This window comes from Lactuca serriola, chromosome 8, assembly GCF_051521515.1.
Source record: "Lactuca serriola cultivar US96UC23 chromosome 8, Lser_US96UC23_V15, whole genome shotgun sequence".
Lineage (NCBI taxonomy): Eukaryota > Viridiplantae > Streptophyta > Magnoliopsida > Asterales > Asteraceae > Lactuca > Lactuca serriola.
The window spans coordinates 72,137,441-72,163,139 of record NC_136415.1 but is presented as its reverse complement, the minus strand read 5'-3'; the positions used below and the strand labels follow the sequence as shown (position 1 = coordinate 72,163,139).

General features: G+C 34.7%; 1 protein-coding gene and 1 long non-coding RNA gene across 4 annotated transcripts; one reads left to right on the top strand and one right to left on the bottom strand.

Annotated features, from left to right (window-relative positions):
• Positions 1 to 6,124: 6,124 nt before the first annotated feature.
• Positions 6,125 to 7,696, top strand: LOC145066290 (uncharacterized). The gene is made up of 2 exons (XR_013688722.1): positions 6,125 to 6,396; positions 7,400 to 7,696. It is a non-coding gene; the product is annotated as an uncharacterized LOC145066290 (long non-coding RNA).
• A 550-nt stretch (positions 7,697 to 8,246) lies between these two features.
• On the bottom strand, positions 8,247 to 20,458 carry LOC145066289 (TMV resistance protein N-like). Of its 3 annotated transcripts, XM_079013504.1 has the most exons (8): positions 19,782 to 20,458; positions 18,207 to 19,305; positions 17,893 to 18,114; positions 10,462 to 11,265; positions 10,305 to 10,371; positions 9,622 to 10,193; positions 9,037 to 9,502; positions 8,247 to 8,750 (listed from the first exon to the last, which is right to left on the bottom strand). In XM_079013504.1, exons 1-6 carry the CDS (start codon positions 20,294 to 20,296, stop codon positions 9,760 to 9,762), a joined length of 3,141 nt encoding a protein of 1,046 aa, XP_078869630.1. In that variant the 5' UTR covers positions 20,297 to 20,458; the 3' UTR covers positions 8,247 to 8,750; positions 9,037 to 9,502; positions 9,622 to 9,759. The 3 variants fall into 3 exon arrangements, with proteins under 3 accessions (XP_078869630.1, XP_078869628.1, XP_078869629.1); XM_079013502.1 differs by having other exon boundaries at positions 9,622 to 10,371; positions 19,782 to 20,456; XM_079013503.1 differs by lacking the exon at positions 8,247 to 8,750 and having other exon boundaries at positions 9,006 to 9,143; positions 9,348 to 9,502; positions 9,622 to 10,371; positions 19,782 to 20,456.
• Positions 20,459 to 25,699: the final 5,241 nt, after the last annotated feature.

Genomic DNA, 25,699 nt, shown 5'->3' with positions numbered 1-25,699 from the left:
TACACGGACCACTTTCAACATAGGAACATAAGACGAGAGCAACTGTATACTACTTTTTTGATATTAAGTGTCTTTTTTTAGACAATACATTTTTTTTTCTTAACTTGCTTCAGTGTCTCAAAAAATAGATCCTCAACCTATCTTTACACCCAAACGATTTTTCATCACTAACCTGACCTGATTTAAAATACCACAAATGGTAATCAGTAAATGACTAATAATGAACTTCCAAAAGTATTTGGTGCTTAAACATAGCAATACAAGAATTCAATAGTCATTTTCCTCCAAATTCCATTCATTTATAACATACACAGCAGCATATTAACTTCACGGATTGTTTAATTTGATCATCTAACTACAGCAACTCAATAACTTCACAACGCTGACTAAATTAGGTCAAAATACGATTATCACAACCCGGATCAACATTTTTTTAACCCACTGATAAATTTTACTTAATAACTTATAGAAAACTTCATTAACACTTCCATTTCTTTCTCGGTAATTTATAATTAATCAGTATAACAGTTTGAGGAACATACCTCAAATTCCCAGCAACGTCACACTTTAGCAAACACCCTTTCTAAGCTCTTTACTTTGGAAGCTTATGCTTCAATTTCCAATAGATTTCTTCTAATAATTTTCTAAGCTTATACCTTCCCTTCATCATTGACTCGTTTCTCTCCATTCTTCATATCGATTAACGACGGAGTGATAATAACAAGAATATATTTATAATTCCTTTGATCAGTCATCACAATTCTACACATTATCACCTTAAACCCTTAAAATGTGAAAAATATCACAAAACACCAAAATATTAGGAAAATGTTTTTTTTAATAAAATTAACATATTTTTTTACATAAATGATCACATATTTTATTATGGGATCATGTAAAATCATCCTTTGCTATGATTTCACATTTTTAAATGATTATACCACCAAAGATTAAAGATAAATAAAAAGTCATGTCTTCAAATATTGCGAAATATATAATATTCCATTTATTTTATTTTTTTGAATTTTTTTGTGATGCACACCATTGTAAAAATGAATTTTGCAGCATAATATATATATATATATATATATATATATATATATATATATATATATATATATTTTGACAAGTGTCATGCAATTAAAACCCCTCATTAATGTTATATATCATTTATCATGTCACTTGTCAATCTATTAATTATTCATTTCAAATTTCAAATGTTAAATTTCCCACTCTAATTTTATTAAATTAATAATTGATTATTCATTTTAAATTTCAAAATTTAAAATTTCTCCCTTTAATTATATTAAATTAATAACATTAGATTAAAAAATAAAATAAAATTAATATAAATTATAAAATGATATAACTCCACGTATTTATTTAAATTAACGATTATAATTTTATATAACTAAAAATATCTCTTAAGTAATAATTTATTTAAAATAATTGTATAATAATTTTGATTTTTTAATACGAAAGTTTAATTAATTTTATAACCGTGGTTATCACGGGTTATAAACTAGTATATATATATATATATATATATATATATATATATATTTCACATAGATATTATTGCAAAGTATAAGGTTATTTGTGTAACACATCAAAAAAAAGACCATATTCTTAAGTAGTTCCTTATTTTGATCATGCTTGTGATCATCCTATTTTGGTTATGATTGTTGAAGTCAATCAAAGTCACAATAACCAATTTTAAAACGCGTATTAAAACTTCTATTAGTTCTTGGTTCTTAATGACTATGTGTGAGACCCGTGTATTACACGAGTTTATTAAAAAAAAGTTAATATCATAAACTATGATGAATAAGAAGGTAATTGAAATACAAAGTAATAAAAAAAACTATTGACATATTGTAAATAATTATTAGGAATAAAAAATTTTGAAATAGTTCTTTGAATGAAAATTAGATATCTTATTTCTAAGGTTACTGTTATACATTTGTATTTAAAAGTAGTTATTTCATCAAGGGCAAAACAATCACATTTATTGAGAAAAACTATCGAAACCAATTGCATGTTTTGTTTAAGGGAAAATATGACCAGAAAATACATAATATATAGTTGTAGTCGGATGACTTTGGAAGTTAGATGTTATAAAAAAGACTTTATATTTAAATTAAAAAAAAAAAAAACAACAACACTACTTTCCTACACCCCTTTACATTGATAATAAATATGAAATGACAATTTGTAACTAAATAATTATAAAATTTGAATACATCCTAATGTGTAATAGTATTCTGTAAAGAAAAAACTAAATTGCAATAGGAAACATTGATATTTTTGTATTTTTCTGTATTTTTTTTATAACATTGATATTTTTGTATTTTTTTTACAACACATACACACACAGCTAAACAATGTATTTTTGTTTTGGAAAAAATGTTATATATATATATATATATATATATATATATATATATATATATATATATATATTGTTAAAAAGTTTACTGCAATTTTATAGATTTTTTCCAAAGTTTATTGTTAAATTATAATTTTTTAACAAAATATGCAAAAAATCACATTTAAGGAAAGTGCAATGCTAGTTTCTGCAGAATTTTGAAGTTTTGAGAATTGTAAATTTTAGTTTTTTTTGGAAAATATGGCAAAAATATGACTTACTATAAAATACTTATTTGAGTAGGGGTAAAACAGTAAAATTTGTTCCCATTTTTGTATTTAATTATAACACATTCACATGGTAACACATTATACTATCAATTTGATGTTTAATATAACACCATAACTTTTTAATATATTTGAACCCAAAAAAATTAAATTGGCAGAAATTTATTATTTATAAAATTACAATGCTATTTTTTGCTTAGTTATGAAGTTCTTTTATAATTCTCATCTTTTTTGGAAAATAGGTAGAAATTCATGGGTAAATCAGTCACACGCAGCATAACAATATACTTTCTTATGAAAAAATGTTAAAATAAAAAATCTATAAACTACAATGCTACTATATTTTGCATATTTTCTACAGTTTCATTGTTTAATTTAATAATTCTATAAAAAATGTAGAAAAAAAATGTTAACACGGCAGAAATGTGACTCATTATAAATTAGTTTTTAAGTCGTGGCAAAATAGTCAAATTTGTTGTCAATTTTGTATTTGTATTTTATACATTTCTATACGGTTGGTTGACAAGGTAAAACAACATAGAGACTATAAAAATCACAATCATTAATCATACATTCACAAACAGTTATTTTATACATAATTTGATGTTTTGTACGTAAGTCAATCATCGTTATTTTTAATTTATTAATATTTAAAATGGTTTCAAAATATTAAAATCATGTTCTATTAAGTCAATATCAATGATAAAAATATAATTTTGCACAATAAATATAAACTTCAATAGAATGAAAGTAAATAAATAACAATGTACTTTGTATTTTTGATATTTGATTTTTGATTTTTATGTTTCATTGATAATTTTTATGAAAAAACACAATAAAAGCCAACGATTACCATTGTTATAACTCCTTAAAATTTTTTAGTTAAATACCCTATTAACAAAAATTTTGAAAGCACCATATTGTAATAAAAAAAACACAGTGTTGACAAGTTAAATAACATAGAATGAACAAATTAAATAAAATATCATTTTGACTAAAAATTCCTTTACTATATGTTTTGAGTGTTTCCTATTAAGTTTTTTATTCATTTTTAAGTTATCCAAATAACAAAAGAAACAAAAACGGTAAAAATAATCAAATTTACTAAAAAAATAAAAATTTTCATTATTACAAAAAAATGAGCATTTATTTTACTATCTTCACAAAAGTATAATGTTGTAAACAATATAACCATTTGGAATATTTTTACCGTCAAAAGTTGACTAAAAATAAAATACCATTTTAATTTTTATCATTTTCACCAAAGTGAATTGAAAAAAAGCACCCCAACATTGATTTCCACTCAAAATTTACAAAACGGTCATCTCGTCTAGATGAGAATATTTGTTATTAAAAATGCCTATTGTGACCTTTTTAAACTTGACAAAAGGCCTGAAAAAATATCATTTTAGCTGCACAACTTGCCTGCAAAGTAATGGTGTCAAAAATACCTGATTTACATCCATTTTTACATCCATGCAAGCAAAATCACATTTTGAAAAGGAGCATTTACATAATTTTGATAAAAATCTTACTTTTCCTATTAAAAAAATAATAAAAATGAGCACTATTTTAACATTTTCACCAAAGTAAATTGCCATTTTGTCATTCGCTCCAAAGTACATTGCTATAAACAGAACATTATTTTATTTGGATCTATTATATTTTGATTTATGGCAGGTTGAAAACAAAGAGCATCTCTAAAATAGACATGATGATTTATGACCAATATTATATAGTTTTCTTTCCAGGGCATTTTGGACATTTAAGTAATAGTGAATGGTTACTACCATGAAGAATGATGCATAATAACGACCCTTAGCCTCAAAGATGCCATGATCATCGAACAGGGTGCCATCATCCATGCAGATTACAAGGCATTTTGGAAGTTAGTAAATTTGAAAATAAAAAGAAAAAATGTTAAATTATGAAAATGACGATCAATATATACCCAAAATTTACGTGTTGAACACATAGCTTTGATGAGGCCTTACAAATGAGGCTTAAACACCTAACCACCTGATGCTCAAGCTTCTCAAATTGGTCTTCATTTATTTGATTCCCATCAACTCCAAATTTGAATTGGGTTTATGAGTTCACTCTTTGAAGTTGAAAAATACGTACCTTTGCTATGATTAAACTAATATATATGAAAATCCGGAATCATTGAAATGACAGTAAGTGTTAGAACCATCTTAATTAATATTGTAAAGTTGTATGGTTGCTGATTTATAAAAGTGAGAACATTATGTAAACACATTGAATTTTATTCATGAATAGTCTAATATAAATGCATCAAAGGATTAAACATAATAAAACTTTTGGGTTGTGACAGGAGCAAGGACCCTCAGTACAGGATCCTACGCCAATGTGACAAAAAGGTTGGCAATCACTATCCTTATGACAAGGGTCGGGAATCACACGATCGCTCATAGCATGACCATTGTTTTTAGACGTAGATTTATGGTTCACTACATATCCTCTCTCAGTGAAAGCATATGACATCTACATACCTGCAAAGTGTATCTCGTTAGCATTGAACTCTGTTAGTTTCTGAAACTACAGAAGTAGAGAAACAAATTGTAACAGGAATGGAAAGCAAGAATACGACAAAAAAGACAATCTTTTAGTGAAAGCATCCGCCTCAAAGGAATCAACTTATGTCTGTAGGTTCAATCATCGATTGCCTATGAAGACATATATACAAGAGAAAATTCATATTAGTGGTACAAAAAAGGAATCCCAATAATCAACGCTAATAAATGCGAGAAAATTCATATTAGTGATACAAAAAGGCATCCCAATAATCAACACTAATGAACGCATACTGTTTTAAAGAACATTTATGTTAGGAAACGTAACGTATAATCTTGTCATTAAAAATTTGATCTTATAATATCATTTATATATTTTTCTTACCTAATTAGGGTCGAAAAATAGAATCCTTCCTTCCAGATCAGCCAATCCATGAATTTTCGGTTTCATACCTTGTTTTAATTGGTTTTATATTTAATACAAAAAAAACCACAAAATTCCATGTGGAATTAATTTTATTCAAAAAAAAAACCACAAATTTACATGTGGCAAAAGGCTTAAGAATATGACAAGTGGCAAAAGTATTTTCATTTATTAGGGAGGATTTGTACCAAAAACCTATTGGGTCAGGTATGTTCACATAAAGAAGATCTTGATAAAAATGGAATATTGTATTTAAGGAATAAGATTTAATTTTATGAAGAACTTTTAAAGCATAGGGTTAGCCTAGGTCATGTATTGGACCTTTTTGCTTCCACACTTGACTAGGTCTTAAAGATCATTAGTAGGTTTTAATATTAATTTGTAAATTTATTATCTTGCTTAAGTGCAAAAACCATTTTGATATTGAAAATAAAAATATTGATTATGATATGTTTTTTCTTTTTCCTCTGTTTATTGAACAAGTAAAAACTTGATCTTGGCAATGCTTCATCATGAGAAATGAGGTTGGGATCTGAGTAACAAACAATTTTAAGTTAGGATGAAAAAGAAAAAAGAAAAAAAAATGAAAATACCCTAACAAACGCCAATAATGAATCCAAATTCCCAAACACTCCCTTTCCAACAGCCTTGTTCTGATTTACTCCCTTGTTATTGAGTCTTGACAAAAAAAAAAAAAAAAAAAAAAAAAAAAAAAAAAAAAAAAAGGGAGGAGATCAGAAGACGATGATACGGGATTCCAAAATCCTGTAATCCGACTATCAAGTAAGTGAGGAACGATTCAGATGACTCCAATTCGACCTATATTATTATGTACATCGGTCCCCCAATACCCTTTCCATATCATCACACTCGTTCTCCCATTCTCTGTCAATGCAATTGTTCGCCATTTATCTGTTTTTGATTTCATCTTATGCTGTTTTCCTGTTTTCTGTTGAATAGAGGAATCGGCCCTGATTTTAACATCATCAATCTGCTACTTTATGCATCTGGCTTCTTCGGTTTTTCCCATCAAAGGAACCAATTATGCAAATTGTCTTTGATTCGAGATCTCTGTTTAGATATGCTGTTGTCCTGTTGAATATATGATACCCAAATTTATCTGTGATTTTCCCATTAAAGGGACCAATAAGGCAATTAGGCCGCTATATTTTCCAATTCCAATATGGTTTACCTTTTACATAATCCAAAGTCTGATCTGTATATGTTTACAGTTCACATACTAATTAATATCATTATCAATGAGTTACTGACTTATTAGGCTGTGTTAGTGTTTTAGTTCATATAGTACCAGAAGATTCCAAAAAAGATGTACATTGAGCAGCAAACAGAAAAGTAGGGATTCCCTTCCTATTCATTAGCCCAAATTATCAGAAAAAAATGTCATTCTCCCTTGTAGTTTTACTGGATGAAGAAACTCCAATCTAGTTATTGTGGCTTTTAGCCTTTTATGTTGAAGCTGATTGAATGAATTTTATATGTTTTGAACCCATTTTGATCTATTTGTTTATCCTTCTTTATCTTAATTTAGTTACTTAAGTTGATAGCAATCTAGTTGGCATTGATATTCTGCTGATTCCTAGTAAAATATATGAGATCCTACTTTTCCAATTCACAATCCTGAAACTTGATTGCCATTTATTCCAGAAAAAAATGAAATGCTATGGAAAGAATAATTGGATTAAAAGTCGAAAAACTGCCTATAATTGGTCCCCGAAATTAGTTTGAAAATTAAAAGTTTATTTTGAGCTTTTTAATTGTATGCCAGTGCAAAATATGTTCTATGCTGAAGTGGGATCCTCTAATGGCATTATTTGATCCAGCTCGGGATATATCAGTGATGTTCAAACAGTAAGAATTTTCCGTGCTCTTTATCTCAAGTTTGATTGAAAATAGTACAGGTTTTGTAAGGAAAATATCAAGGTAGTAACAACTAACAAAGTTTCTATTAGACTAGGAAACAAAAAATTATTATATGTATTGTATTGTATGTTTGTAGTTCTCGGGGTACCAAAACTGTAACATTTGTTATTATATATATCATAGTGTATGATGAATTCGAAAATGTGGTGTTCCTCAATGAACCAAAGGAAACATATCCTACACATGTCGTTCCACCATATTAAGGCTCCACTGCTACACTAGACTCATGTGAAAGCTCAAATAGAGAACCTTCATCTACCTCCTGCTTGATGACTTTATTATTAGAGAACAACACAGAAAAAGTCATTGTGGTAGATGAAGTGTAAATGTTCCAACCCTAAACAACAATCTACCAAAAAGCCTCCCTGGATTCATATCTTCAATTGCAAGACTGAAAAAGTAATCTTCAATAGCATTATCCTGCCATGGAAAACAACACACTTATGATTCATATGTTTGGGTTTATATAATTACTCATCGTATATTGAGATGTTGGGTTCAATTAATAAAGTTATAGTTTCATTTCGAAATCATTATTAATAACAATAACCCAATAGCTTAAATCTTTGTTGCACTCCAAAGATGTCTAAACTAATTCAAAGCTAAAAACATATACATCAACATTTTCATTGCATATTCCAGAGCTGTCCGAATGATGTGCAGGAAGACAAAGATGAAATAATGTTCTGAAGTTGAGGAAATAAGCAGGTTTCATATCAGATTATCAGGTGCTTTGTGCACATTAACTTATATAGATTGTAAAGCTACACTAAAGTTGCTCGATAAGACCAATACTCAAAGCCACAACAAACAGTTTTACCAATATATCTAAAAACAAATTACAGAATAAATTAGTCAGACTTTTTACACAGGATCCAAAGTTTTTATATGTTAATTAAAGAAACATTTGATTTATCTTACAACCCCTCCAAAGCTCTTTTTTGCAAGCTCTCGTACGATTGTAGAACAACAAGCTACATGGGTTGGAAACTGACTATCGGATTTGCAGGATAACACACGAGATACGACCAACAAATAAGGTGCAACTTATGAGAAAGACAATTGGGCCCTTCAACATTGTTGGTGAAAGAAGAAAGGCACATAGAAGGAACCTTAGCTTCTTGTTTTTAACAAGCTTGGGAATACATGATGAAGACCTTTGATGTATTTATTATCTCTTTAATCATGTCATTTGCCTGCAATAAACAAATAAAATGATGCAAGGGTTGAGTTAGAATATACATGATAGGCTGATATGCATGTCTACGATAGTGCTGAACAGCTTCATTATGTGGGGCACTTCATCAAACCAATCATGTAATCCACCGAGCACCTCTATTTGGTCAAGGTCATTGACATCATTGAAATAAATTACAGTATTTCTATTATTACATAACCTACTTCTCATCTTGGAGTTTTTAACTAAATAGCAGTAGTTGTAAAAAGTATTTACCAAAACAATGTAGTTTGTAAATTATTTACCAAAACATGGTAAATAGAAGGAACCTTGGCTTCTTCATGTTTTTGACAAGCTTAGGAAAAAGTGATGAAGTCCTTTGATGTATTATCTCTTTAATCTTGTCATTTGCCTGCAACAAAGAAATAAAATGATGCAAGGGTTGAGTTGGAATTTTGATAATACGCATGTCTATGAAAGAGCATTAGCCTCATTATGTGATAATAAACTGACACCATAGATCACATCAATCATGTAATCCACCTAGCACCTTTAGCTGGTCAAGGTCATAGACATCATTGAGAACAATTAGAGTATTTCTATTACATAAACCTACTTCTGATCTTGCATCTTCTTGCTCCCTTGATGTGTTATGTTAGACTATAATATCGTGGTAGTTGGAGGCAGTTATATATGATGTGCCTTACAGGTGATTGTTCGCTCTGCTGTGAGTCACACCCTGTCATGATATAGAGGTGGTGCTTTCCTTTGCTGTATAAATACAAAGTGTAGTCATATGAATTAGCTAAAGCTTATATACCAAGCATTCTCTTTCAATACTCGATGTATCTTACAGTATCAAAACCTAGGATCAAATCAGGAGTTTTTACCTTGATATGCAATCACCTTTGCAATCTGTTTTTCAATGTATGATGCGCAGTGTAATCGCATTCATAAATTCAGAGTGCAGACTATATGAACCGGCAAAGAGTTGAGAGATATATGGGTGTATGGATCTGATAGATGTTTTATTTCCATATAATATTGATAGAAGACTTAGAATTATCTTGGATCATAAATTCCTTAGATGCATCATTTGCCTCATCCCAAAATTCTGAGCAATCTGTTGCAAATTTTCTTGTTTGCACCGGATCATCTTTACTTTTTCTAGGAACGAGCTCAGCTGCAAATGAAGTCCAATACCCCTTTATGGAAAATGAAATGATATTGTATGATGGACTCAATGATGTGGTCTGCCTCAATGAACTAAAGGAAACATATCCCACGTGTGTCCTAACATCTCCACCATATTCAGGCTCTGGTACCTCATTGGATTCCTGCCAAATCTCAAACCGAGAATCTTCTTCATCTGGATCCTGCTTGATGCTTATATCCATCCACATTGTTAGGTCCTGGGTAACAATACGTATTAAGAACCCACAAAAGTCATTGCACCAATCATCTGGAAGATGCAGTATAAACGTGTCATCATGAGATTGAATATGCTGGGTATATAGGTCCCATTTAACATGTGGGTGACGCTTTGTAAATGTTTTTCCCCTAAAGAACCTACCTACAAACCCCTTTGGAATCTGCTGTTCAAGAACAACATTGATAAAATGATCTTCAATAGCATTTCCCTGCCATAAAAACACATTCATGTATTTGTATGTTTTGATAAATATATGATAAAGATCGAAATTCAAAAGGTACGTAGAGTAGAGGCAAACCTGGAGCATGGAGTCTAGTAATATCTCACCAACAAGTGGACCTACTTTCTTGTCCCCCCGAAGTGAGACTTTCCACAACCATTTACAGTTTGAAATATCTCCAATGCTTTCAAGTGAGCCACAAAAATCTGCTATGACAACGGCCATACTTGATGGCAGCTCCGACAACTCTACAAGTCCTTGGCACCATGACACGTTGAGCCATTTGAGCCGAGGAAGTCGGAAGCAACTAAAACTTAATCGTGAAAACTTATTTCCTCTTAGATCGAGCTGTTGCAAGTTGGGCAACTCTAAAACATTAGAGCCTAGGTCTTTATCTCGCAAGTTGAACCAGTGCAGATCCAACTTCCTTAAGAAGCGGAGTTCTTGCCAGTTGTTAAAAAACCCTAACCGACATAAACATTCTACACCAGGAAGATTGCTGCAACAATTAACAAAAAATTTTGGACAAGATTCTATGTAGGATGCAATTTCATTCCCACTATTATCCAAATCAAGATGTGGTAAATTCTCCATTTTCTGTTGTTGGATCTTTGGAAACTTAACAAGTTTGAGGTGTCCTTTGAATGAAAGGGTATCAAGTTTCTTTATTCCCCTAATCGGTGGAAACATCTCAAGACTGGGACAATATTCTATAGATAAGAAAACAAGCTTTTCCAAGCATCCAAACGATGGATGAATTTCTTCTAAATACCCACATCCATTAAGAATGAACCTTTCAAGATTTGGAAGTCCAATAAAATCTGGTGTCATGATTAGGTTATTCATATCACAAAGTTTCAATAACTTCAAATTTGGCAGCAACTGTTTAATAAAAGTGCAAACAAGTCAAAAATGTATAAAACGTGACAAGATTTGAAGGAAAATGGCACACACACACACGCATAAACTAGTTCCTTCCATCCACATATGGAAATCAACTGAATCAACTGAAGTGTTCAGTTATTTAATAAAATATCTATAAAACATATAAGAAAAACAAGATAATAATAGATCTTTAAACCCAAATCAGTGTTATCAATATTTTATAATGGTCTTTAATCAACAATGACTAATAGATCTTTAAACCCAAAAGGTAACGTAATGGGTGTATGAGTTGGCTGTTCTAAAAATAAATATATGAGATGATAACTTGTTGGAGGATGGGCTTTACATAAATACCATGTACTACAATGACTAATTAATATGTCAATAAACAATTTGTTTTTTGAAAAGTTTATAGTTATGAAGACAAATGGTATTCATAGAATAAAGGTCCAAGCTTTTTAATACTATAGATACTTGAAATTTACTCTGGATTAGTCATTTCAGTAATTCATCAACTTTGTTTTCTGATATGAACCCACCAAAGTTGACAAAAGTCTATCAGAGGCGCAAGAAGCATTCTCCGGGGGCTGTTTAGTACTTTTCGTAATTTAAAATATTTATGGTAATTATATGGTATTTGATTTTGTTTAGGATTTATCCTCTTACTTGAACCATGGGAAAACCAGACACCCGATCTGATACTGCCGCCTGAAACCTCAACAAGGATCCGACTCTTGATAAGAATCTAGTAGATTTTCAAACACAATCACTGGAGCGGTTCGAGAAGGTGGATCAAGAATTGGTGGAGATGAGGGCAGAATCGGAAAGTAGACAAGCAATTAAGAAATAATGGCCCTCCTACTTAGGGCATCGTAACCACCACCACCACCGCCTACGCAACCAATTCCCCAGGTGACCCCTCCAATTGTTACAATCACTAAGGTGGCTGCTTCTATTCCGCTAAAAACTGCCTCCAGGGGTTGGCAACAGCCACCAATCATGCAACCACACATGCAATCGCAACCCCAACCTTCTTACACGCCACATCCTCCTTTCTGTTCGATGAACAAAGATTCCTTGGACCACCTCCCTTCACCCTGGGGACGGTTCCAACAATAGCAAGTTTAAATCATACACCGGTGATGGATGGGGGATTGAGATCAGCACTTTCCAAGAAGCAATCACATGGGACCAACCATGGCAGCCACCAATCTCTAACCAAGGGCAAGGAAGGGGCCACTGTGAAGGCAACGACGTATATGGGTGGGTGTACAAGGCGGAACGGTTTTTTGCAAGGTTTTGAAAACCGGACCGGACATTGAACCGGCCGTCTTACTGGTCCGATGGTTCAACTGGTCCGACCGGTCCTAAAACCCGTAAAAACCGGTGTATATATATATATATATATATATATATATATATATATATTAATGATCCATAGTCTTTGAGGTTTGAAAAGGATTATGTTAAACAATGGGACAATCCTATAGTATCCCACATCGAAAGATAAATAGAATAAAAATTAGTTATTTGGAGTATAAAACGTATGAAGTAAAGGTTTTACATTAAGTAATCCTTATACTTCCCACATCGGTTGGAAGTAAAAACAAAGGTAGCCACTTGCTTATATAAAGAAGGGTCATGCAAATTAGTTCAGCCGGATCCATGCGTTGGGTCCATCAACCGGCGTTTGAAAGTTTAAGTTTTTTTTTTTCTTATAATTTATAAAAACCGGTTTTTCGTTGGTTGAACCGGGCTGGTTGAACCGGTTTTTTGGTGAACCGGACGGTTTTATCCGGTTTGAAAACAAACGGTTTTTAGGCTTGAGAAAACCGGTAACCTGACCGGTTCCCGGTTGAACCGGTCGAACCGGCCGGTCCGGTCCGGTTTTCAAAACATGGGTTTTTTGATATGCAGGGCCTAACCACATTAGGAGAGCGATTACAGACAGTAGTGTTGTGCCTAGAAGGTCCGGTACCAGCTTGGTACCATTGGAATGAACATGGGACACCATTTCAAAGTTGGGAGGAGCTTAAACTCAGGATATTGGAACGTTTTCAGACTTCTTAAGTGGGTGACCTATATGAGCAGTTTTTAGCCATCAAACAGGAGGATAGGCACAAAATTACATGGGGATATTTGAACAGTTGGCGGCTCAACTAGGGGGCATTCGCCGGAGGGTACTTTCGTTAAGGGACTTAAGCCAGATTTGCACAATCCGGTTAAAATGATGCAACCTACAAGGCTTGGACAAACGATTAAGTTGGCCTTGTTGATAGATGAAAGTCGAATGAGTTAATATGTGGGGCCAAACAAGGGCAAGTCAAGAGCAATGGGTAACCATTCTGCGACGGGTGGGGAACGACAACATGGTTCGTAGGCCCTCAAGGACACCTCAGGTGCAACTAACTACTAGAGCCCCTTCTAAAAGAATGACAAACGCGGAGTTTGCAGATACTAAGGCCAAGGGCCTTTGTTTCTGCTGTGGTGGAAAATTTGCATCTGGCCATCGTTGTCCTGACAAAACCCTTTTGCTGGTCGACGTTGAAGAGGAGGAACCCGAGAGGCAGGAGCATGTGCACTTGGACATGGTCTCAATGTCGGCGAGTTCGATAATGGGATTCACGACACCCCATACGATGAAGCCGTGTGGTATGATTAGTGATCAGGAGGAGGTGGTACTCATTGACAATGGTGCCACCCATAATTTTTTTGTCATTACACATTGTAGGGTGATGTGACCACGTCCTCCGGTAATCTGAAGCGGTGGCTCTGGGCGGTTACAGAGTAATCTTGGTCATTCCGGGAGACCTGCAAGGTCACAACAGAGAAGAACAATCTCTCTCTCTCTCTCTCTCTCTCTCTCTCTCTCTCTCTCTCTCTCTCTCTCTCTCTCTGAGGGAGGAGCTCTTGGAAAAATGCTAAAACGGTCAAGTTAGTGGTTGAATTGAGAGTGTATGGTTAGAGCTGAGAGAGAATGACTTACTCTTTAAGGTGGCGGAGGAGACCTTTTATGCTGGGACCTCTGGCCAATACATGGGACAAGGTCGTCAGCTCCGATAGGATCTAGTGCCTTGATTGATTAATCGTGCTCCTTGTTGTGCCAGAGCTGACGATTGGTTCAGGTAATAAGGTAGTAAAGCTCTGAGCATACTCCTTGTCGCTTGGAGTCATTGGATTTGTCACGGAGTGGAAGGCCCCCGCTGAGGGCTGAGCCTTCAATGTGGGCGTCCGGCTCTAGAGGGACGCCCGTGGCGCGAGACTTCGTTTTGGCGGCTGCAATGGGAGTAGCTTGGTCTGGCGGTCTTCCATGACGCCTTTCAGCAGGGCTGGGCGCAGCTTCTAGCCCGTGCTAAGGGCACATTATCATAGGGCTTCTAGGCTAAGCTGTGAAAGGGCTTCGCAAGATGGGGGTTATGATGGGGAACGAGAAGTGAGATCACAATAGAGGAATATGTAAGGGTATGGTATTAACTATTAACCCTACTTGAATACCAGTTGGTTAATGACTTTTACCCCCTTGGAACTGGGCAGCAACAATATCATATTTGGCATGAAGTAGTTGCATACGTTGGGCGATAAGAGAGTGAATTGGTAGGAATTAACAATAACCTGTTACGGTAACCAAAAAATGAGTAACATTGCGAGGTGAACCCGACCATCACTATTCTAGAAGTTCAGTGTTCGAATCTCAATCCCAAGTTCATCCCACGCTCGATGAACTCGGGACTGAGAGCGTTAACGTTCGACCCTATCGGTTCCCACAATTACAAAAAAGCAAGAACGTACGACTAGTGGATGTGATGATCACAATGGAGATCATACAGCTGAGCTCTAGCCCATTCTCCAATCCATTTTTACTTGTTAAAAAAAGACAGCAGTGATGCTTCTATGTAGATTATCGTGCCCTGGCAGTTTTGGACAAATTCTAGATCTCGATTATAGACGAGCTATTGGACGAACTTCACGGGGCAGCGGTTTTCAACAAACATGATCTAAAATCAGGGTACCATTAGATTCGGATGAAACCGCAAGATGTTCCAAAAATGGCATTACGCACACACGAGGGACACTACAAGTTCCTTGTAATGCCTTTCGGGTTGACAAACGCTCCATCGACATTCCAGTCGTTAATTAATAAGGTTTTTTACCCTTTGTCTTTTCAAAGATATTTTGGTTTACAACAAAACAATGGAAGAACACCGGGGGAGCACCTCAAAGTCATTTTTGGCTGCCTTAAAACCGAGAGGTTGTTTTTCAACAGAAAGAAAAATGTGTTTTTGACCATGGGAGGGTGGATTATTTCAGTCACGTCGTGACCAAGGATGGGGCCATGGCTGATCATCTGAATAAGATTTTGGCTATGTTAGAGTGGCCGATTCCCAAGACTCTTCGAGAACTTAGTGGGTTCTTGGGTTTAACCAGTTATCACAGAAAATTTGTGCAATGATACAAAAGAAAATTTGCAAGAGCCTTAACAGATCTTTTAAAGAAGGATAAATTTGTTGGGAGTAACGAAGGAACCCATGCATTCCATTAATTACAACAAGCCATGACTCAAGTGCCCGTTTTAGCCTGATTTCTCCAAAAAGTTTACAGTGGAGATGAACGCATCTGGTCAAGGGGTAAGGGCAGTACTAATAGAAGAAGGCCAACCCGTAGCTTATTTCAACCGAGTATTGGGTAGCTAAGCCCAACTCAAATCGGTATAGGAGCGCGGGTTAATGGCAATTGTACTGGCGGTACAAAAATGGTGGTCATATTTGTTAGGACGCCAATTTACGGTATTGACCGATCAAAAGAGCTTGAAATTTTTGCTTGACCAGGGTTTGGTGGCCGGGGAACATCAACGCTAGAATTCAAAGTTATATGGGTTCAATTTCAAAATCTTGTATTGACCTGTGGGAGAGAATGGCGCTGTTGATGCGTTGTCCAGAGACGCGGAGAGGGAGTTTCCTTGTCGGCATTAACGGTTTCTCGGATTAGCAACCATGCTGACTTGCTGGCTAAATTGAGCCTTGACCAGCACATTTATGATATTCAGGCGAAAATTGATTCAGCTGCTGGTGACATGGATGTGTATGAGATCAGGAGGCATGACAGGGGCATGTGTTGTATAAGGGTATGCATATGGGTAAGCTGGTGATTCCACGAACATCTATCTGGGTCTCTCATGTGTTTCACAAATCGCATGCCGGGGCAAGTAGTGGTCATGAAGACATGTAAAAGACGTACCAATGCCTTTCTAGGGAGTTATATTAGATTGGTATGAAGAGGGATGTGGCAAAACCGGTGGTTGAATGTGCCAGATTTCAGTGCAATAAGTACTCCCATTTGGCACCGACAGGGTTGCTCCAACCGTTAAAGCTACCAGAACGGATCTAGGAAGATTTAACCATGGGGTGTTCATCAACCATTTTTTGAAGGAGCTATTTAAGGACTCGGGTACAACCCTAAAATGCAGGACCGCGTACCATCCGCAAACGGATGGCCAGACATAAGTCGTCAATAGAAATTTGGAAACATACTTGTGGTGTTTTTCTTCCACTCAGCCAAAGGAATGGGTGAAATGGCTACCATATATGGGTTGCGTATTGGTATAATACTTCATACCGCTCTTCTATTCGAATGGCCCCATTCAAGCTACTTTATGGACGAGATCCACCGCATTTGATTCGATATGATTCTGATATTGTTGTCACATTTGAGGTGGACAGATATCTACAAGCAAGGGATGAAGTTCTCAAGGAAATTAAGTTGTATCTGCTCCGGGCACAGTAGATTATGAAGACTCATGCTGATGGTAATAGAAGAGATGTGGAATTCGTGGCTGATGACTTGGTTTACTTGAAACTATGACCATATCGGAAGGTTACGGTAGCTAAAAGCACAAACGAGAAGTTGGCTCCGTGTTTCTATGGGCCATTCCAGGTTCTGACTCGAGTGGGCAAAGTGGCGTATAAGTTAAAGCTTCCCGATAATGCTTCTATTCATCCGGTTTTTCATGTTTACTAGCTTAAGAAGGTTGTCGGAAGTCAAGAGGTGCTCACAACCCTTCCCGAGGAATTGACTGCCACGGATGATGGGATGCTGGTTCCAGAAAAGGTGGTGCGAAGCAGAATACAGCGAGGTGTTGAGGAATGGTTGGTCCAGTGGAAAGGCTTACATGAGGAGAAAGCAACTTGGGAAGAGAAAGAGTCGGCTCAGCGACAGTTTCCCGAGTCTTACCTTGAGGACAAGGTGATATTTCAGAGAGAGGGGGGGAGGGGGTTATTGATATGAACCGACCAAAGTTGACAAAGGTGTATCAGAGGCGAAGAAGAAATCAATAGGGGCTGTTTAGTACTTTCCGTAATTAAAAATATTTATAGTAATTATATGGTATTTAATTTTGTTTAGGACATATCCTTTAGGTAGGAGGCTTAAATAAGGAGGGTTAAGCCCCCATTAGGGTTAGACAAGTTTTTCACAGTTTACATTCTGTTTGGAGACTTCCTGATTCTCAAAATTCAGGCTCCCCTTTATTGATTAATCAAAGCATTAGGTTATCTTTGATTCTGTTGTTAATCTGGTCTTATCATTTTCATCTATTAATTAAATAAAGTAATAAACAATACAAATTACCTTACAACCCTCCCAAAGTTGTTTTTGCAAGCCTTCGCACAATATAAGACAGCAAAGCTGCCTTAGTGGAAGGTCATTAGACAATGATAGTTGACCACCTCTTGAATCCATATACCGAAGGTTCTTCATGTTTGCAGAGTAGACCGTAGGAAGATCTTGTTCTTGTTTTTTTGTTGGGTGAAACCGAAAATCCATTTTTATTGCTTCGATCTTGTCAAGTTCCTGTGATAGAAGAACAAAATGGTATCAGGATAGATTCAAAATTTTTGTTTATACATAAATAATACATCATGCAAAGCTAGCTTAACCATTACCGCAGTTGCACCCATAACACATATCTTAAAAATATCTTCCCTCTTCCAAACTCTACTATGTTTTTCAGGATTCTTGCGGTGTTCACCTCTAACGATGTGGTGTCCCATTTCTTGCACCAGATCATGCATATCAAACCTTCCATTGGAAATAGTTATGAGAGCCTTTTGTATCAACACCTTCACTCCTATAACAGGATGAAAACCACAAGCATCAAGCATCTCCATTGCCCTATCTTTCTTCTCCCACCTAAAAAAACATGCTATATCAAGAAACAAGTCTTGCTCAAGTGGTTTAAGTCCATCAAAGCTGACTTTTAGCGCTTCCAAAATATTATCATCCGGGATGTCTTTCAGTCTGGCTAATGTACTCCTCCACTCATGAATGTTTTTGTCACACAAGAAAGAACCGATTACTGTAAGTGCTAATGGAAGCCCACCAGCATAAGAGACAACCTCTTTAGAAAGCTGCCCGTAATCTTCCGTCCATCTGTAATCCCGGCATGCATGCTTGCAAAAGAGCTTAATAGACTCATCATCGTTTAGCAAGCGAATATTGTGCATCACATCTACTCTGTGTGCATTTAATAAATGCACATCTCTTGTTGTGATTATTATTCGACTTCCTTCACCAAACCAATCATGTGATCCAGCTAACGCTTTTAGTTGGTCAAGCTGATTGACATCATCTAGCACAATCAAGACCATTTTGTGGCACAACCTATCCTTTATCATTTGTCTTCCTTCCTCAACTCTCTCTATTGTCACTTGCTTTTGTTTCAAAACACCAAAAATGATTTTCTCTTGCAATTTTTCCGATCCATTTTTGCTTGATTCCTCCCGGATATTTTTTATAAAGCAGCAACCATCAAACTTGCTAGAGATTTCATCATAAATAGCAGACACAAGAGTAGTCTTACCACCACCCCCGACCCCCCATATTCCAATCATGCGCACGCCACCTGAGCCAATTTGTAACTTTGATTTCAGATCTTGCATGCGAGCCTCTATTCCAACCAGGTTTTCATTTGCACTTTGAGTTACTAGATGCAGCCTACGAGAAATTGTGTCAACAATTTCTTTGATAACCTTTGATTCATGCCTACACGTTGGACATACAAGGATAATCAACACATGCTCACATTGACGAAAGAGGTAACGTTTTTCATGTTCCATGAAATAGAAATAAGGGATCATAATCACCATTAAAATTTAATATTTTAAATAGAAGTTGAAAAGTTAAATTTAAAGGTAGTTTGTAACAATTTTCTCGGGAAACATCGAAAATAGTTTCATATAACAAAAAGTGAAGCAAGATGGATGTGTTGCGGCTTGAAGCGAGGCATCAAGTATGCTATTAGAATCAGAACTTAACGAAGTCCATCAAAACTTAATTTAAGGTTATTCATAATCCTAGGACTTGATACATATCTTTTAACTTTACCAAAATGATAAATTGATCTAGTAGAGCCTGTGATTATCTAGTTCATCAACATCATCGAATAATCAAAACATTTAGATAAAAACTTCTAAGATACAAGTATACATGTGTTTCACAAAAACAATGAAGAAAATTACCCATTGGCAATGTGCTTGGATTCCCATCCAGAAATGTTACTTGCATCCATGAGTGCTTTTCTCCAAGATTCAACATTGTTCTCGTTCTCCAACTCATGTTTGGAAAATGTTTCTCCATATTTTCTCTTTTGTTTTCGCACATCAGATGGATCCACATTATAAAATATGGGCAAAACGATTTGGTTTCCGGTATCCTTGCATTTCATGATATGTGCAAGCTCATGTAAGCACCATGAAGAATCTGCATAGTTTTCAGAGAATATGATGACAGCAATTTGTGATTCTTCTATAGCATTCATAAGGGATGGACCTATCGATTCACCCCGAGGAAGTGTTTCATCGTCCTTGTAGGTGTAGATGCCTTGTTGTTCAAGAGCTGTGTAGAGATGATCTACAAAGGTCTTGCGGGTATCCTCTCCTCTAAAGCTAAGAAATACATCATACTTCCATGATTTAGAAGAAAATACCGGAGCGGAAGGGGAAAATGATGATGATGATGATGATGATGATGCCATTGATGTGTTGATATGTTGCCAGTATGTGGTTTGAGCACCTCAATGAAATGAACTTTATACAGACAGATGTGAGTTTCCAATAAAACCTGTTATCATATAGAAAAACCTTGTCAGAACTCATAATTGGAGTAACCGGTTACCACTAATTTAGGTGATATCAGTTGGTTTTAACACAATTACATTATACATACTAATATTTTGCTTATAGCTGTATGTTGAGATTTTTCTGAAAAGACAGGGTGAAAATTTCCCAACACCACCAAACTTTAGCATAATCCCTTTCTGAAATCTTTACTTTGCAAGCTTATACTTCAATTTCCATAGGATTTGTTCCTTTAATATCTTCTTTCAACTTGAATCATTTTGAGTATGTGGATGCTTTGCCTCTACAACTTGACTCTTCTCTCAAGTCTCTAGATTGGTTAACCACAAAGTGAAGATAATGGAAAAGTAAATATAATTCCCTTATCTTTATAATCAATTTTCATAGTTTCAACATTTAACCACCACACTTTTACATTGTACATTCTCACACCAAATTTATTGCATCACCTATGCTATTTGTCAGATAACTTATACCCCAAAATTTCACCAAATACATAAATACCATCTCTGACCTACCGTTCCATACAATAAAATATGGAATAAAGTAATACACCCCAGGGATTTTTACATTAAATAATGATATACACTACATCTTTTACCTAGAGTATATATCTTGGTTAACAATTCATTTGTATTGCATTCAAATTTCAAATCCAATGATTCACTAGTATAGTGTGAACAAAGTTGACCACTTTGGTACAAACCAATAATAATGTCATTACACACCCAGCATTTACATTGTTTACGAACAGCTTCTCCTATTTCATGCACAGGGTACACTCAGAAAGTCAATCGAAATTATGTTACTTAATTTCTTAGTTTAGCGGACTCTATCTATAAACATGATTCCAGGTGTTTCTTAATGAAAAAACAAGAAACTTCCCATCAAGACATGTCTATTTACAGGAAAGTTACTAAAAGTATGGATTTCCTATAAACGGTCCCACACTCCCACTTTCATCTTTAAAATCATGATCTTCCAATAATTTTACACATCATTGCTGCCACTTAGTCATTCTCTATGGATAGAAAGGGATATATTCATATTTATAGATTGATGTCAACATCTATCTCTCCTAGGACAGAGGACACTTATAGCCTTCAAGATTTTTTCACTAAGTCACTACATTACAACTTTCAAAAGCCTACCATGTACAAAATTCACACTCATAATCATCATAACGTCTTCATTTACCATTGTATAATCATCATAAGGTCTTCACAAAGCTTACCTTTATGACCTTTTGCTTTACGGCTAAAACCCATAACTTGTATCCGAATAAAAAAATTTAGTATCTTTATTGAATTCCCCAAGTATTTGGTTCTTAAACGTAGTGAAACACAAATTCAAATAGTGCCAAGCTTACTTGGATTTGCTCAAAAAACACAGCAGCGCACAACGGACCAATCCGCCTATTATATTTTATTTTTGTATCGACAACTCATACACATATCATTAGGCTCATTTACTTCCAAATTCCATTCGTTTATAACATACACAACAGCATACTAACTTCACGAATTGCTTAATTTGATCATCTAACTACACTAATTCAAAAGCTTCACAGCTTTGGACTAAATTAGGTCATAATACGATTTCTCACATTCCGAATTGACATTTTTTTCACTGTTTGATTAAATTTACTTAATAAGTTATATAAAAACATCATTAACAGCTAAGCGCTTCCATTTCTTTCTTATTGATAATTTGTGGCTCATCAAGTTATCAGTTTAGGGAACATACCTCAAATTCCCAGCAGCACCAAACTTTTAGCAGACGCGCTCACTAAGCTCTTCAGTTTGCAAGCTTATACTTCAATTTCGGAAAATTCCTTCCTTAATTTCTCTTTCGAACTTGGATCAATTTGAGTAGGTCGGTATCTTTTCTTCTATCGTTGACTACCCTCTCTCTCAGTTTTAGAAAGAGTAGGAAAAAAAGTAACTATAAATAAGAGAACATTACAATTTTGTTCTCTGAATAATTTTTTAAAATTTTTTGGTCATAAAATAAAGAGTAAAATAAACGAATGGTCCCTGTGGTTTGAGTTAATTTACATGTTTAGTCCTTAACTTAGTTTTAATTCGGACCGTCCTATAGTTTGATTTTGTTACGATGTTGGTCCCTAGCGACTCAAAATGACCAATATAGCCATATCTATTATTTTCATTGTGTTGTTTTATTAACTTATTAAATAAAATTTTAAAAGAAATTTCTTATTAGATATGGCCCCTAGTCTTTCTAATATTGTGAAGAATGAAAGGGAAACCTAAACCACCGGCGACACCTCAGTTCCCCCTTCCTCCTTCTCCCCTCTTTCCGGTGCCACCTCCACAATGCCACTGAAATCGCTACCGCCGACGATGAAAACCTTCACGCAGTTGCCTGGTGTTCATGGGAAATGCGTTGCTCACTCCTCCTTCCAATCATCTTCCCCCTTTTACCCTGAATCAGCGAATCATCCAACAATTATCTGTTGCCCTTCTCCTCTTAACCAATGACACCCACAACCCACCTCAAACCCGTGTCAGCGGATCCCACAAGAAGAAGCAACCTATTGCAGGAGACCCGACGTCCGACGACCAAATCAACCAACGATTTCTGGATTTCGATTTCTTCACTACATGTTTAATCTAAGGTTTAAAATGTCAGACTGAATTAACGTCGAATCATTCCAAGGGCGGAGGATGGGGAACGACTGGAAGCTTCAAGTTAGACCCCTCCGATCCACCAAAATGAAAAAACCAAAGGGAGAAGATTGGATGAAGTAGTGTTGAATTGTGGTTGCCCTTTGTTAAACCTTTAAATCGCAAATCTGTATGTAACAAATTTTCTAATTATTGATCAATCTATCGAGTCTCAATGACATAATATGTTCTCTTGTGTCGATTCACCTAGGGGGTGTTTGGCTTATCTTTTGAGAGGCCAAAAGTTCTTTTTGGAAAAGATAGAATGCAAAAGATGTTTGGTAAAACCATTTTAAAAGTTACTTTTTGATTTTTTATATAAGGAAAATTGACATTTTGAAAAAGTCAGGAAATGCTGTCTTTTTATAAATTTTGTCAAAATGACTTTTGGCTCTAAAAAAGATAAGCCAAACACCCCCCTAGATTGTATTTAGGATTTTTGTATCTGCGATTTTTGTTTCAACGATTTTGCTTTTGGATTTGAGGCACAATTTCAATTTTAGATGTATTTCAGATTTATTGTTTAACTTCACATAGATTTATGGTTGGATTTAAGGTACAAGTTCAATTTTAGATGTATTTTAGATTTATTGTTGAACTTTACATAGATTTATGGTTGGATTTGTGTTTAATTTGGGGTGATTTATATGGTACTGGATCTATGGTCAAAGATGATGACCGGAGTTGGTATCGAGAACTAGATTTATGGTCGGAGATGGTGCCCAGATGTGGTGTCGGAAACGAGAAAAGGATTAAGGTGGAGTGGACTTGTCGGTTCCATTTTCAGTAATATATTAACAATTTACATTATTTAAAATGATAGAAACATGGTGTTCGAGATTAAGTTTCGAGACATAAAACTTTAAGCTTGCAACAGAAAACTTTTCATTTCAAAACTTGAACATATAAATTCCGACAAAAGATCACATTACATGAACATGTGAGATTTAGATCAACAACCATAGAAGGATAAGATTAATAACATTTGTTGTCCTTTGGTCCTCACGGGAGGTTGAAAGATGATGATGATGATGATGGCAAGAACTCAAAGTAGAATCCCTCTAGAGAAAGTCCACCAACAAGCTCCAACACTAGATGAATGCTAGTTCAACTCTTGATAATACAACCTCTTGAGTTTGAACACCCAAAAAAGAATTTTTGGTGTTCAATAGAGTGTATTCTCTTCTTTTATCAACTAACAACTTATAGAGAGAATGAGAGAGTTTGTGAGAGTAAAAATTTCATTTACATGCTTAAGCATGAGGAAAAATGAAAGCCTTTCACTCTTTTTAATCACCTCACACATGCAAGAGTCAATCATGACTAATATAAAAGTCTCTACATGCATTGGACCACCCATAAAGGTGGTATGGAGTGATTATACATGAAATCATGAGAGATAGGAGGGAAAGTTAGTCAAACACTCATTCTCTCTCCTCTTTAATACTCCAAGTCTTCTATTTTATAAACCTAGCTTTTATATTTTATAGACTTTCAACTATATATACATATATTTGTTAGTTTTATTTATTTAATCTAACTCTTTAAATTAAATAAATAAATCTCACACAAAGTGAATCATTTAATAATGAAACAATAAAAGTACTAAACTTTTAATGATTTATACACTCTTCTGAATCGCATTTTATTATTATTATTATTATTACCATGTAATAACAATTCAAGATTTCTAATATTTTAATATAAGTCAAACTCATATACTAAAATTTTAATTCAAGTGTCTACTTGTTATTGGTGTGACCCTATAGGGTCATATGTTATTAGCAATATTGTTTTATTATCAATCTTGAGCAGATAGAACCAACAATCTCCCACTTGCGCAAGATTGAATCGTACAAGGATATACATAGTGGTGAATGTTTAGCAACATTTCACTTACCCCAACAACACATGACGAAGTGCCATTCAACAACATTTAATTCCCATAAGCCCAAAGCTTCAATTGATGTAACTAGGTGATGTATCGGTTATCCTTTTGTTTCGAACATCATGTTAAACATGAGACATGGATCGCAATCATTCTCATTTGGTGTTCAACTTTAGTAAGATTCCTTAGATGTATCACTCTCAACACATAAGAGGAAAAAATTCCACATTGACTACATACGCCTCTTATATAGATCATATTATACCTAATGATGGCCTTATGACTGCATACAACCAATCTATGTCGGTAAGGAAATTGAAATCATATTGTATGATAAAGCCACCGACATTGTGTGCCTGCTTAATGAACTAAATGAGATATTGTTGGATTAGTGTCTAAGTCCATAACTATTTTGGTATGTACTTGACCCGATGGTGCATGGTCCTTTTGGGTTGCCTTCACCAAAGCAACTTGATAGGATGAATTATGGAGAGAGAGGATTAATTATGATTTATTAATATATTATGAGAATAATATATTAAAGGAGAAATCATATTGTTTAATTAATATTAGTCAAGAATTAATAAGAATTAACTTTGTGGCTAAAAGACATTAATTAAACTTAAGGGACTAGAACTGTCAATTGTGTGATAGTTGAATATTGGGCTAATGGACTACATATTAGAGGGGTGGACGAATTCTATGGGTAAACCCATTAGAAATCG